Source organism: Anneissia japonica, unplaced genomic scaffold (assembly GCF_011630105.1).
Source record: "Anneissia japonica isolate Jap-2015-1 unplaced genomic scaffold, ASM1163010v1 scaffold351_len699533_cov169, whole genome shotgun sequence".
Classification (NCBI taxonomy): Eukaryota; Metazoa; Echinodermata; class Crinoidea; order Comatulida; family Comatulidae; genus Anneissia; species Anneissia japonica.
Window position 1 is genome coordinate 100788 of NW_022685600.1, and position 13319 is coordinate 114106.

A 13319-nucleotide genomic window follows, 5' to 3' on the forward strand; every position below is an offset into this window, starting at 1 on the left:
TATTATTTTTTACCAAACATTGATGGATTAAAAAATAATTAGATCAATTCATAATTAGAAATAATAAATGACAATAATAGACATATATTAATGGGAATTGTATGTTCTTAGATCTCTGTGGTCCTATAAAACTTGAATCCATTATATCTCAAATAAACTGTAATGTACACAATGTGAGGTGTTATATAAATAAATGTAAACTATTACATCATAATTACAGTCTGAAATGGTTCTGGGGCTACAAGCAAAAGTGACCAGTATGACGGATGAAGTCCAGCACTTGACGGACCTCAACGAATCACTAAAGAAAACAAACTCTGACCAGACCAAAAAGATTGAGAGTTTGATTCAAAAAATAAAAGAGGTGAGAAGTATGAATTTTACTACCAGACCTTCACAAGTAATTTTCTCAAGAATGTTGCAAATCATTCATTATTTATTGATTTCTGTGCAACATTAAGTTATCTCTTTTTAGTAATAAGTTTTGACTAGTTTCAACTTTGACTAAAATGTTTGCTTTTGCAGAATTCTGATGCTCAAGCCCAGTCTGAGGAGTTGTTCCACAATGAAATCCAGTCACAGAGTAAATTAGCCAGCTTATATAAGGTAGGCCTAGATCAGTCTGATGAATTAAATTTGGAGGCCTTCATATCCAAGGGCCTTAAGAATAAATAATTGAAAAAAAAAAGCCAGAATTTCTCTTCATGTATTTATCTGTAAAACCCAGCTGTAGTCAATGAATAACTGAAAGTGAATTGGAATTTTTCTAGGCCTCTTCTGAAGAATCAGAAGGAAAAGTAAAAGAGCTGATCAGGGCCGTTGAAGAGCTCCAAAAATTGTTGAAGCAGGCTACCGAAGCCCATACTAATTTGGAGAATAAGATTTCTGAAATTGAAAAGGCTAAAGATGAACAGGAATATGAGCTTCGTAAGTAAAGTAAATGTGGTCTACAGAACTTAATAATAATAAATATTATATAATAATCTTTATTGATTACTGTTGATTTGATAGTAATTGTTTTAGTCGTGATGGAATAATAGACAATAACTGGATTTGCGTCAGGAGAAACATGTATAGGTGTAATTTTTGCCCTACTTGACATGGAAATGTACCGAATACTCAGTACATTTGAAAACAACTGCGAAAAAAATCGCAAGTTGTTCTCGGGTGGGACTCGTACCCACGATCTCCAGATCACTATGAGTATTCGGTACATTTCCACATTTATTATTGCAATTTATAGTATTATATATTTTTATATATTCTGCGCTACTGAAAAGCAAACGTTTTTGCAAAGGACTAACAAGTCTGTTGGCAAATCTAGCAAAAAAGGAGACCGATTTGGTCCTAAACTGCAGTTACTTGACCTGCGCTGTCCTCCACTTACATCATGATATCATTTTGCTGTTAAACCTTTGTTCATTTAATTTGTTTTCTAATGTAGAAACGAAGTTGAATACACTTACACGAGAGCTGGAGGATGCAAATGATCTGTTGGCGGCAGCAAAGAAGAAAAGTAAATTGAGGGCGTTTTAATTTGGCTGAACTTTCTCTGTCCTAGTATCTTTTTACTGTGTTTACATTATGATCTTTAATTAAGATTTACAATTTTTCATGTTAAGAATCATATACACATACTTTGGTAAGTGTAAAGCCATGAAAAACTTCAAAAAGAACTCCAAAAACACTCCAAAATCTTTATATATTCTTGTAAAATAGCAACACTCTAACCACCCATCTGTGTTTAAATATTCGAAAATCAGTATCTTAAGTTTTGTGTCAAATGCTCTGTAAATATATTAACATTCACCCCCCACCCCCCACACCCAAGGAGCGTGGCTTTAAGATTTTTCTTCTATTAACTGATATTAATAGAAAAAAATCTTAAAGCCTGGCTTTAAGATTTTTCTTCTATTAACTGGTATTACACTTAATTGATAAAAAGAAAAGAGATATTACTTTCAGGTATTTTTGTTGTATATTAATTGTTGTTCATCGATAAAACTCTAACCATTCAAATAATTTTTTTTTTTGGTAGGGTTACCTCCTTTGAGTGAGGAGGAGCTAAGTAACTTGTCCCCGACTGCAGCTGCTGCCAGCAAATTCTTGAAGCCTGGAATGACTCTAACTGAGGTTAGTTTTGCCATCAGATGTATTGAGCCTTAAAATTATAATTATAAGAATAATAACAATAAATAGGAAATTTGTACAGCGCCAGTTCAAAAAGGATCTTTAGTTTAAGGTATAGGTTTATTGTTATGAGGCTACATCAATTCAATTTTTCACACTATTAACTTAGCGTAGCGCTCAATCACTAATCACCAATTGTTCATTGGCTGGTTTGTTTGTGATTTTTTACAAAACAATCCGTGTTCTGCCGAAACAACCTGTATTGCATGTAATTTGTTGTTTATAAGCATGTATAAATCCTACCATTCGTCGTTTTAAGCCTAGAAATTGAGATTTTTTTATATTTAGATATTGAACTTTCTGGGAGTGTTTTTATGTTACAGTAGTGTAGCTCAAATTATACCACAATATTGGCAATCAAAATAATGTTATTTGGATAGCTAGTCAAATTATTTTTTTTCTTGGATTACCTCGTCATGGTATCATGTGATTGGGTGGGGTGCCTGGTACCACCACTGCTGGGTTGTGTGGTAACTGATGCTATTGTGGCCAAATTAATGTTTTTTTTTCTTTTTATCTGGTTTATTGTTGTGGACCAATCCCTTGTCATTTTTCTTTAATTAAATGAAATTTGTGATTTTCATTGGTTAGATTTATAGTGAGTATGTGAAAAGTACGGAAACACTGCAACAAACAACTGAAGAAAATCAACGACTGAATCATTACCTTGACCAAATTCTGGAGGTATATAATTTGTTTTTAGATTTTTCCTTTTATTTTTTAGGACATTTGAAAATATTTTCTAAGGTAAGACTTTGATATCTTTATAGGTAATAAAAAGATTCCAAAATTATTTATGCCAAAAGGTACATTCAATTAAATTATTTGGAGTCCACATACTTCAAACAGCACCTTAAGACAGTATATATCTTGGAAAGGATAACTAAGCCACTACTATTCTGGAAATTTATTAGGTTCAGGAAATAAAAATAATGTGTATCATTTAAATTTTACTACATCTGTGCTGATAAGAATGAAATTATTAATATATAAATAAATATTTTACTACATCTGTGCTGATAAGAATGGAATTATTAATATATAAATAAATATTTTACTACATCTGTGCTGATAAGTATGGAATTATTAATATATAAATAAATATTTTACTACATCTGTGCTAATAATAATGGAATTATTAATATATGAATAAATATTTTGGATTTAAAATGATTGACCTTGTATCCTATTGAACCTCTTACAGGAAATTGAAGAGAAGGCACCTGTGTTGCAGAAACAACGAGAAGATTATGAGAATTCTTTACAGACAACTGAAATGCTGTCCATCAAATTAGACAAGGCTCTCCTGGTAAGCACTGTTCTCAGAAAAGCAAGTCGATTTTCTGAGCAGTTAAGTCAAGGGCACCGTAACCTTGAGCTCTAATATCGGCGCTGGTTCGAACTGCTAACTCGCCAATGGTTCTGGTGATGGAATTAGTCATCTCTGATAAGGACCCATTGTACTCATTTGGCTCATGTGCACTTTAAAGAAACCAGTACATCCTTCGAGAAGATTAGGGGGATTCCCCGGTGTAATGGTCAATTATGTCCCCTGTTGTTAAATGGACATGCCACCTAGGACATTGGCATATCCTTGGCGTTTGTGCCTAAAGAAATTAAATGGAAGAATCAGAAACTATATGTGGTTAAGTATATATTACAATTGCTTATTTAGTCAGCGGCAACATTTGGGTTTCCCTAACCTTGAGGTTGGGGTTTCAATCCCTCGCTTTGCATTTCGCTTGTGTCTTTGAGCAAGGCACTTCTTCATCTTCATTGCTGCTCTCCACCCAGGAGTATAAACGGGTACCCGGTGGGGTTGCCTGCTACTGCACCAATATGGCATAGAAAATCTAAACTGCGAGGAAAGCACTATACAAGTAACCAGTAACCAATTTTAAGGCCTATTTACTTTATTAAAATAACCTGATTCAAACAAGTTTCTGCAGTACAGCTACCAGTGGAACAATGCTTACAAGCAGATTCCAGTATTTATAGGAGTCTTCTTATTGAGTCCATGTACAACACTAAATTTTGTCCAGCCATAGCTTGACACACTAATACCCCTTTTACACTGCCAAGGTGATATTTTTGTAAAGGAGTCCCTGCCTGCTTATTTCTTAGCAGCAAATGTCCCTGTTTCTTAAGTAAGGTAAGGTTATTTTGGTAATCAATATCTCTGATTTATAATCATTTTTTTTTAAAGGAATGTGAGCAGTTAAGAATTGCTACTGATGATTCAGAAAGAAAAGCCTCACAGATGATGAGGGAAAATCGCCGACTACAACAACAGGCAGGTGATTTGTCCAGACAGGTATGTTTTCATATACTATAACAATATATACGAATTGTACACACAGCCAACAAGAACTGCCATGGTCATAAAATGTTGTGCATCAGCCCCAACTATGGTGGGGCTGAAGAGGTTTGGCCCATCCATCTCATTGTCTTTCTGTATATGTATGACAAAGACTTAAACTGCACTTGAATTAACGTCAAATTATACTTAGACTTTACATAACAAGCATCAGAGCACCATTGAGCTAATTGTTTAACAACCAAGTTAGGCTTCAACCATTCATACATAATGAACACGGTTCGGGTCACTGTTTTTTTTTTTAGTGTTAACCTGCATACCAACTGCTGTATACAATGAACATTTCCAACAGTAAGCTAAAGTTAACAGACTGTTTATACATAATTAATGACAAGGTCCTTTACAAAGACGTAGGTTGACGTACGTCTAAAAATCGATGGGATTTAAACTTTTTACCACCATTAAACCTACTGATAACAAATTATCGGCGATATAAGAATACACATTGTTCGTAGTTACAATTAATCACAGGGGAACTTGACAAAAACTGAATGTCCGTGAAGCGTGCTTTTTGAATTATGCAACAGGATCTAAACACTGCATTTCTGACATGTATCTAAAGAAATAATGGATGAGCTAACATGCAACACTCACCCTATCTTCTTTTAGTGGTCATGAATAATTCTCTTTTATCAAAAAACTAATCCAGGCGCTAATGTACTAGAAGGTAAGTGAGCGAAACAAGCAAACTATCTTGTGACACTTAGATTACACTACTGCAGTGCACCATTTCCATCTTGCAAGTTAGGAGTCTGTTGTTTTTTTCGCACCATAGATTCGTGCCCTTCTCAAGGAGACGGCTGAGGCGAATGGAACTCATGTGACAGATACGGATGGGACGGTGTCATCAAGTGACATTTCCAGTTCATCACAGGTCATCTCGGAACATCTGGTGTCATTTAGGTCAGTCTTTTTTATTTTTAATGTGTAGGTATATATATGTACATGGCCTGTCCCATCAGTTATTTTATTTTTAAGGTACATCTATAACAATACATTACTTTTTGTACGTTCGGTACAGCCACATAATGATTCAAGTAATATGAAAGGAGGTGCTGTTGTTTAATAAAATAAATGAAGAACTTTTGTTATTACCTTGAAAAATTGTTTCGGCCTATTCGGCCCTTCTCAGTTCAGGTAATAGGATTGATGTGACGTGTCACTGTGTAGTTGGTAGTAGTAATTTCACAGGTGTGTGAATACTGCCACCAATAACTGTAAACAAAATAAAACTCTTGTCTTGTTGAAAATTGGTGAATAAAACTGTTGAATAAGGAAGCAAACATATACCAATATAAAACACTGCTTAATAAAATGTAAATATAAAACACTACTTAATAAATATAACAATATTAATTATTTTTTTGCAGAAATATCACTGAGCTGCAGCAACAGAATGAGAGATTGTTGGCTGTCGTTCGTGAGCTATCAGAAAAGAAGGAAAAAGAAGAGCGTGAGACCATTGAGTCAAAGTGAGTTTTTCAAAATAATAATATTCTGTTCAGGTGTAGAAATATGTATTTTTTGAATATTTTCCTGGAGAAACATATTCAGCCAATTATGTTTCAGTGGTAGCACCAGGATTTTTTCGAAAGTAGAGTTTAGTGTCCCCAATGTCCCCAACAGAAGTGTTGGTGGGCGAAACCAGATGCTGCTCAGAACCTGTTGTAGAGGCTCCAGGAGACATAGCCCCTAGAACCTTTGAAAATTAGGGATTTGAAATACTATTATTATATTATATATGTTAGATCTCATTATTTTTTCACTTTTTGTTTTATGTAATTGTTACAGTTCTTATTGTAGTTGCTGTTTTTTTTTGTTTGTTTTTTTTTTTTAATGAAAGATTAGACAATATATATTTCCTTCAATTAAATTGTTTTTAAGGACTTCTGAATTGAAATTGCAACTCGACAAAGCTGTCCAAGAGCTCTCTGAAATGCGTGACACCAGGTCACGGCAGACGCAGATGGTGGAATCAATCGTCCGCCAGCGTGATATGTACCGTGTGCTTTTAGCACAGACAGGCACCCCACCACCGGTAAGTTGTTTTCACTTAGTGTTTTTATTTTATTTCTTTTATTACAACCATCTTTAAAAGCCTAATTCGCAGTCACCATCAGTGACTGCCCATTATGCTTTTTCATGTTATTGCCATTATTACACATGGTGTACCGAAAGTTTGTCATATGTTTATTGCCATTATTGTTTCGCTTTTTTATTGACATTTTTTGTTAATGATTTTATTGATTGTTTCATTGGAGTATTATTTTTGCCTGTTGTTTTATTATTTGTTCATTAATTTTTTCTGATTTCTGTATTTTTGAGCTTCAACATTTATATATATTTATATATTTTCATTTATTCTTTACCTATTCTGTAAGTTTTATGTGAGATTTAAAGTTTTAATAAATAATAATTTAAATAATAATATAATAATAATAAATAAAAATAAAGTAAACTAACTAATTGAGTGTCTTTTCCATATAGGTAAGTGTCAGTGATGCTTCTGTGTCTGTGCCTACCCCATCAGCAACAACTGCCGCCCAGAAGAGTCCCGGCTTGCCGCAAAAGACCAGACAGTCCTCCGATGACACTGCTGCTGCACTGAAACAGTTGAAAGAAGAATTTGACACATATAGAAACGAAAAGAATGAAAATGAAAAGTAAGTCTCAAGTATCTTAAGGTGACAGACGTTTCCATGAGTCAGTCAATCAATTAACCAATCAGAACAGGGCCAATAATATGTGCATGCTGCCCCTTAGCAACAATATCCAAGGGGCGGGGCTTAGCGGAAAGGTTTGTTGTCTGCGATGAAGGAGCTGCTGTCACATGATCTCAAAAAAATTTGTGATCATGTGACAAAAAGTATGTAAATAGCTTTTAAATTATGAAGTTAATTGCAAAATTTTGTATTCTTTACCTTTAACTTGAATGTTTTCTCTACAGGTTACTAAATGAACAACTGGAGACGCTGCGAACTCAAGCCTCTGACTTCAGGGTTCAAAACGCCAAGCTAGCCTCACAGGTACTTCAACTTATCGATTACCGTATATACTTGTGTGTAAAACAAGGCTTAAACTAGCAAGTTACGATCGAAAACCTGTCTTATATGCCCAACATATAAAAATCGTCCAAAATCTTGATTGCCTTTGACGCAACTATATACGGTAGTAGTCTTATATGCCCAACATATAAAAATCGTCCAAAATCTTGATCGCCTTTGACGCAAGTATATACGGTAGTAGCATTATTCATTATTATCCTGTATTTCTCTGACTCTCGAATATATTAACACCTTTCGAAAAAACCAGGGTTGTCTTATATGCCCAACATAAAAAAATTGTTCAAAATTCTTCTCAAACTGGGGCGTCCTCTTATACGTGGATCGTCTTTGACGCGAGTAAATACGGTAGTAGCATTCATTATGACCCTGTAGTATTCCTCCGACTCCTGGTTACATGAACACCTTTGAGATTTTATCAGATCCTCATTTCAATTTAGATCCATTGAGTTGTTTTGGTTCTCTAAAATAATAAATTACTGTGAATATTTATTTCTTCTAATAACTATTTAATCTATTGTGATTAACTGAAAATCAAGGTTATTTTTTTTTTTTTTTTTTAAATTTAAAACATTCCCAATTTCAATTTAATTTATTTTGATAACTATGATTTATTTGAAAAGAATTATTAGATATATTTTTGGAGCCGTATTAGTCAGTAGCATGAATTACAAATTAAGTAAGTGCTGTAGCACCTTCTTATGACAACAAAATTTAGTGAGACAATAAATGTGTATGTACAGTATATAGTCCAGACTCAATGGATTAGATAATGTAAAGCTTTTTATTATATTCATTGATAGCTAATGATCAGCCAACAGTTGAGAATAACTATTATTAACCACCCTTGTTCAAATAACTTAATATATTATTTGTTGTTGTTCACTAACATGATAATTCATATTCTTCAGCTTGATTTCGCCAGTGAACGTTACAAGATATTACAAGGCAACATCGACGGTTACAAAAAGGAAATAGCTGGTCTAAGGGACAAGGCTCAGAAACACAGCACAGAAGCTATTAAGCTACAACAGACTATCAACAGCCTCACTCAAGTAAGTGCTTACCTTGCTTTTTATCAAGCTATACAATTGTAGCCTCTGTGACAGGCTTCCTCAATAGATTTTTGTCTGGGGAAAAATGGAGAAGCAGCTTAGCGCAGTCAGCTAGCCTGGCGGGAGATTCAGTATTCGTGTCTTAAGCCCTGTACATTTTATTTGCCAAAAACACGCGACATGCCTAAATATCGTCATTGTGAACATATGTTGCAAAGACAAGCCAAACCAGTCACTTGTCGCAAAATTTGATTTTAAGTTAATAACTGTTAGAGAGTAAAATAATAGCTATAAAATGGTAAAAAAATCATTCAAATCGGACATTTCCTAATGAAGTTACAAGCGTTTAACCACACAGCTGTTTAAAGAACAATATATGAGAAATCGGCCTTCAAAGTTTATGCAGGCATTTCTCATGCAGAAAATATCTTTAAATTCTTAAAAAGTGTTGTTTTAACATTCAAAATGGGGAAAATAACAGCATAGAATGAAGTGTAGATATATAAAGGTTATTTTAGTGCACTAAAATAGATTTTTAAAAATTTGACATTCCAGCATGTTTTGACCATTTTCTCTGAAACACGATTTGCGACGAGTGACTGGTTTGGCTTGTCTTTGCCACATATATAGGCACATCATGACTATATATGGGCATATAACATGTTTTTTGTTAAAGAAAATTTGAAAATGTGGGCAGTTTTAAACCATGGAGATCCTTTCAGACTGATGGTACCTGGTTCTATTTATTTGCTGGTCATCTTGTTTTTCAGCTAAGTGGCTGAAATACAAGTTAAAACAACGCACAGTCTTTAAGAAAACATTTATGTCAGTGGTCATATTATGTGCAGTCAATATAGCAGAGGATTGTCAGTTAAATTCAATTTTATTGTGTATTAATTGGCAGCATAAGTTGAATGATATTGCATGATATTTTAAAGCACAGTACAAAAAATTGATACTTACAAAAATAAATCGTGTTTTTAAAATAAAGTATTAATGAAAAAATATATAAAATTGTAACCTTAACTAATAATTAATTTAATGCCAGTATAAATACAATATCAATATAAAAATATAATTACATAATACAATCCACCACCAGAAGGACCTTACAAGAAAAGTCTTCCATTCTTGTTTCACATTGGAGTTTCTCATTAATAAATATATTAATGAGTGCTTTAGATAGCCAGAATGGCATGTGGGAATGAAGTAGGTTAATACTTGTGCTTTTACGTCTAGATGGCCTGATATACGGCTCTCCAAGATATTGCTTTCATTGTTCAAAATATGTTGTCCTTTTGTTGATGGTCACCTCAGTTAACTAGTATTTTTGAATGGCACTAAAAGTGTTTGCATTTGTGTATTTTAGAACACTTAAGTTACATTTACATTTTAATTAAGAACTAATTTATTTTCCAACCCAGGATCAACTTGCTTTCCAAGAAAGGCTGTCGCGAGCTGAAGTGTCCTGTGAAAACCTGAGAGCAGAGCGAGATATGTTGAAGGGCGTTGAGGTGAGGCTTAGCCAAGAAAAAGATGCATTGATGAGAGAGCACCAGGGACAGAACCTTCTGCTTGCAAACCTAGAAACAATCAAGGTACAGTAAAATTTAGATATACAGTAATTGGGATTTGATTTAGCATATGTATACCTACCAAATGTATATTTATCACATGCTATCTGTTATTGTAGTTATTTACTGTGTTGTTATTTTCTATGCCCTTTAGGATTCTTTAACTATTTATTCAGTTTGAACATATTTATCAATAATTATTTATATCTACGTATGGGTGCTTAGCATCAACTTGCAGTGTGTTTTTCATAACCGTTATTTTGTTCTATTTGTTCCAGAACAACTTGGAGAGATCAGAGTTTGAGGAAAAAGCCAGGATGACCAATAAAATAGAGAGTCTGGACAGAGAGATTAGCACGCTTAAGGGAAAGCTGGAAGCTGAGTCTAAGAACCAACAGGCATCCAACAAATCATGGGAGGTAATTTTACCAATTTTATGAAGCGCCTAAGATTACTTTGATTTGATAACAATGATTGCGTTGATAGTGAAAGAAGGCCTTGTTGAAGATAAAACCATTTAGTAGATACACATTGTATATAGCTTTGAAACATTATGTGTTGTTTAATAAGTAGGCACTGTATTTTGAGCTTAAAAAAGCAAACTTTTATAATAATGTACAGAATATATCTGTTTGTGGTGTAAAACACAGTTTACGTTCAGACAACCTTCCATCTGAAGTGAAGTTACGACAGATGTAAAATTTTATGCGCATGTTACTTTGGACAAGTTGTCCACCCAATGCTTACCAAGGCATGATGTTCTTCAAAGTTAGTTGAAAGCTTAGAAGTTACTATGCAGATTTTCTGGGGAAGTGATAATCGCCAATTTCATTGTCTCTCAACAATGATTTTGCTCACGAATCCTTGAAATTGCAAACAATTATGAAAACATTGTGTATTCAAAGGCTTACACATCACAGGAATTTTTGTTATGGCACTTTTGTAGGTAATTGTCTTTTGAAGGTCATAATAGTGGTAGTATTTACGTGCGTCTACACAGCCCTACTCTGTTCGCATATTCCTTACATTTCTTGTATAGGTAGAAGTAACTCACTTACTTTTGAGACTTCATAATAAGTAAAATGTCTAGTGTCTTTGAAGTAACTAATTACAAGAGTGTTTTCACAGATACTACCCAGGCCTTACAACAAGTGAACTGCTACTTCAAAGCTACTTATAACTCACCTTAACATACCTATTTATTACCCAGTTTGTGTATCACTTTATTGCCACTTTGACTGCAACGTCTTTTCTAGTGTTAGCTTGTGAATACATATATATATATATATTATAAGTACATAACTATGGACAAGTATTGTAAAATATTTTAATTGTATTTAGAAACAACTAGAAGAAGCACACGGGCAGTGGAAGAAAGAAATGGCAAGCCATCAAGGAACAAGAGAAAAACTGGCCAATGCTACCGCTGACCTCAATAGTATTAAGGAACAGGTATGCAACTTTATTTCCATTCAGAATGGATATGTCTGGAAGGAATGGACAGATAGGAATGAAACAGATTTGTATTTCATTTTTGTGTCATTTTGTCAACTAAGCGAAACCATTTTTTTTTTTTGTATATAGTTATTTAAATTTGATATGGACCCTTAAAATTTTTAAAATGCAAGCAGCAGATGGAGAGTACAACCTGAAGGGTATTGATAGACAGAGTTGAAGCAGGGTATGATGGAGGGGGAGGGTTTTGAGACAGAGTCAAGGGAGAGGTGAAGTATGAAGGGGGCGGGAGAAGCAAAACTGTGAAGAGAGCAGAAGGGTATGAAAGGTGTGAAGAAAAGAAAATGGAATTGTAAAGAAAGGGGAAAGATATGGAGGGAGTGGGGACAAGAAGCGAATGAGAGTATAAAGTGAAGTATGTTGATAGACAGATAATGAGGCAGGGTATGAGGCAGGGAATGGTTTTGAGATAGAGTTGTCAAGGGAGAGGTGAGGTATAAGGGGAGAAGAAGATTCAAGATTGTGAAGAGAGCAAATGGGTATGGAGAGTGTTAAGCAAAGGAAATGGTGTTGTGAAGGAAAGGGAAGGGTATGGGGGGATGGGAAGTGGTGGAAAAGGTGCAGACGTGAGAGGAGCATATGAATTTAAGGATATTGATAGACAGATAATGATTCAGGGTATGAGAGAGGGAAAGGATTTTGAGACAGAGAGAGTTGTTAAAGAGTAGTGAGGTATGGAGGGAAAAGTAGAAGCAACATTGTGAAGAGAGCAGAAGAGTAGACGGTGTGAGGAAATGGAAGTGGGGTTGTGAAGGGGAAGGATATGAAAGAATGGGAGGGGGCACAGTGGTATTGTGGGAGGACTGCTGATTTAGTGCAAAGATTTAACGGTATTCTTTTGTGTGTCTAGTGTTCCACAGCCGAGGCACAGCTAGCAGCAGCACAAATCAAACTTGACCAGGCCCTCAAGAATGGTTCTGGAGGAGGTAAATTTTATTTTAATCAATTCACTACTAGAATAAAGTTTCATGATGTAGATTTCAGGATGTATTTTTCCCCAGACAATAGCCCTATTATATAAATAATAATACATTTCTTTTTTAGAAGCACCAGGAAAGACTGATGAGTTCAAAGGACTGGCAGCTAAACTCAGACAATCTGAGGAAGAATTAAAACGTAAGTTGCCTGATCATGGCATAAATTAGGAATTAGCTGTCAATAAAATGTTTGGGCTGTTGATGAAAATTATTATGTATATCTATGAGTCAAGTTTTTCATGGCAAATACCTTAATTTTGTGACGAATGACTTAGTAGTATGGACATACATTCAGATTACATAGTTTTCAAGACTTTCCAAGACACATGATGTCTGCTTATTTTGACCTATTATACGATTTAATATTCAGCTGTTTCTGCATACAGTTAAACTTGCCTAAGTCGAATAATTTCTAAGTCGATTTTATTTTACATGCCACTTTGTTGTGTTTTCCATTAATTAACAATCTGTAAGTCAAATTTTATCAAAGTCGGACAATATTTCAGTGGCATTTTGGATTCGACTTTAGGCAAGTTGAACTGTACCAAAGAAAAAATTGTGTACTGTAT

The 13319-nt window shown here is 34.4% G+C and overlaps 1 protein-coding gene across 1 annotated transcript in view; it reads left to right on the top strand.

Moving 5' to 3' along the window:
- The window catches only part of LOC117111451 (nucleoprotein TPR-like), a gene marked incomplete in the record, with an annotated part of 53285 nt that overhangs the window by 4601 nt on the left and 35365 nt on the right, over positions 1-13319 (top strand). Inside the window, 19 exon segments of the mRNA XM_033254379.1 lie at positions 221-364; positions 526-606; positions 771-927; positions 1445-1516; positions 2039-2133; positions 2782-2874; positions 3395-3499; positions 4397-4504; positions 5343-5470; positions 5938-6039; positions 6452-6605; positions 7055-7230; positions 7515-7593; positions 8541-8684; positions 10109-10282; positions 10537-10677; positions 11600-11710; positions 12624-12699; positions 12818-12889. Coding sequence (XP_033110270.1) covers positions 221-364; positions 526-606; positions 771-927; positions 1445-1516; positions 2039-2133; positions 2782-2874; positions 3395-3499; positions 4397-4504; positions 5343-5470; positions 5938-6039; positions 6452-6605; positions 7055-7230; positions 7515-7593; positions 8541-8684; positions 10109-10282; positions 10537-10677; positions 11600-11710; positions 12624-12699; positions 12818-12889 — 2212 coding nt within the window.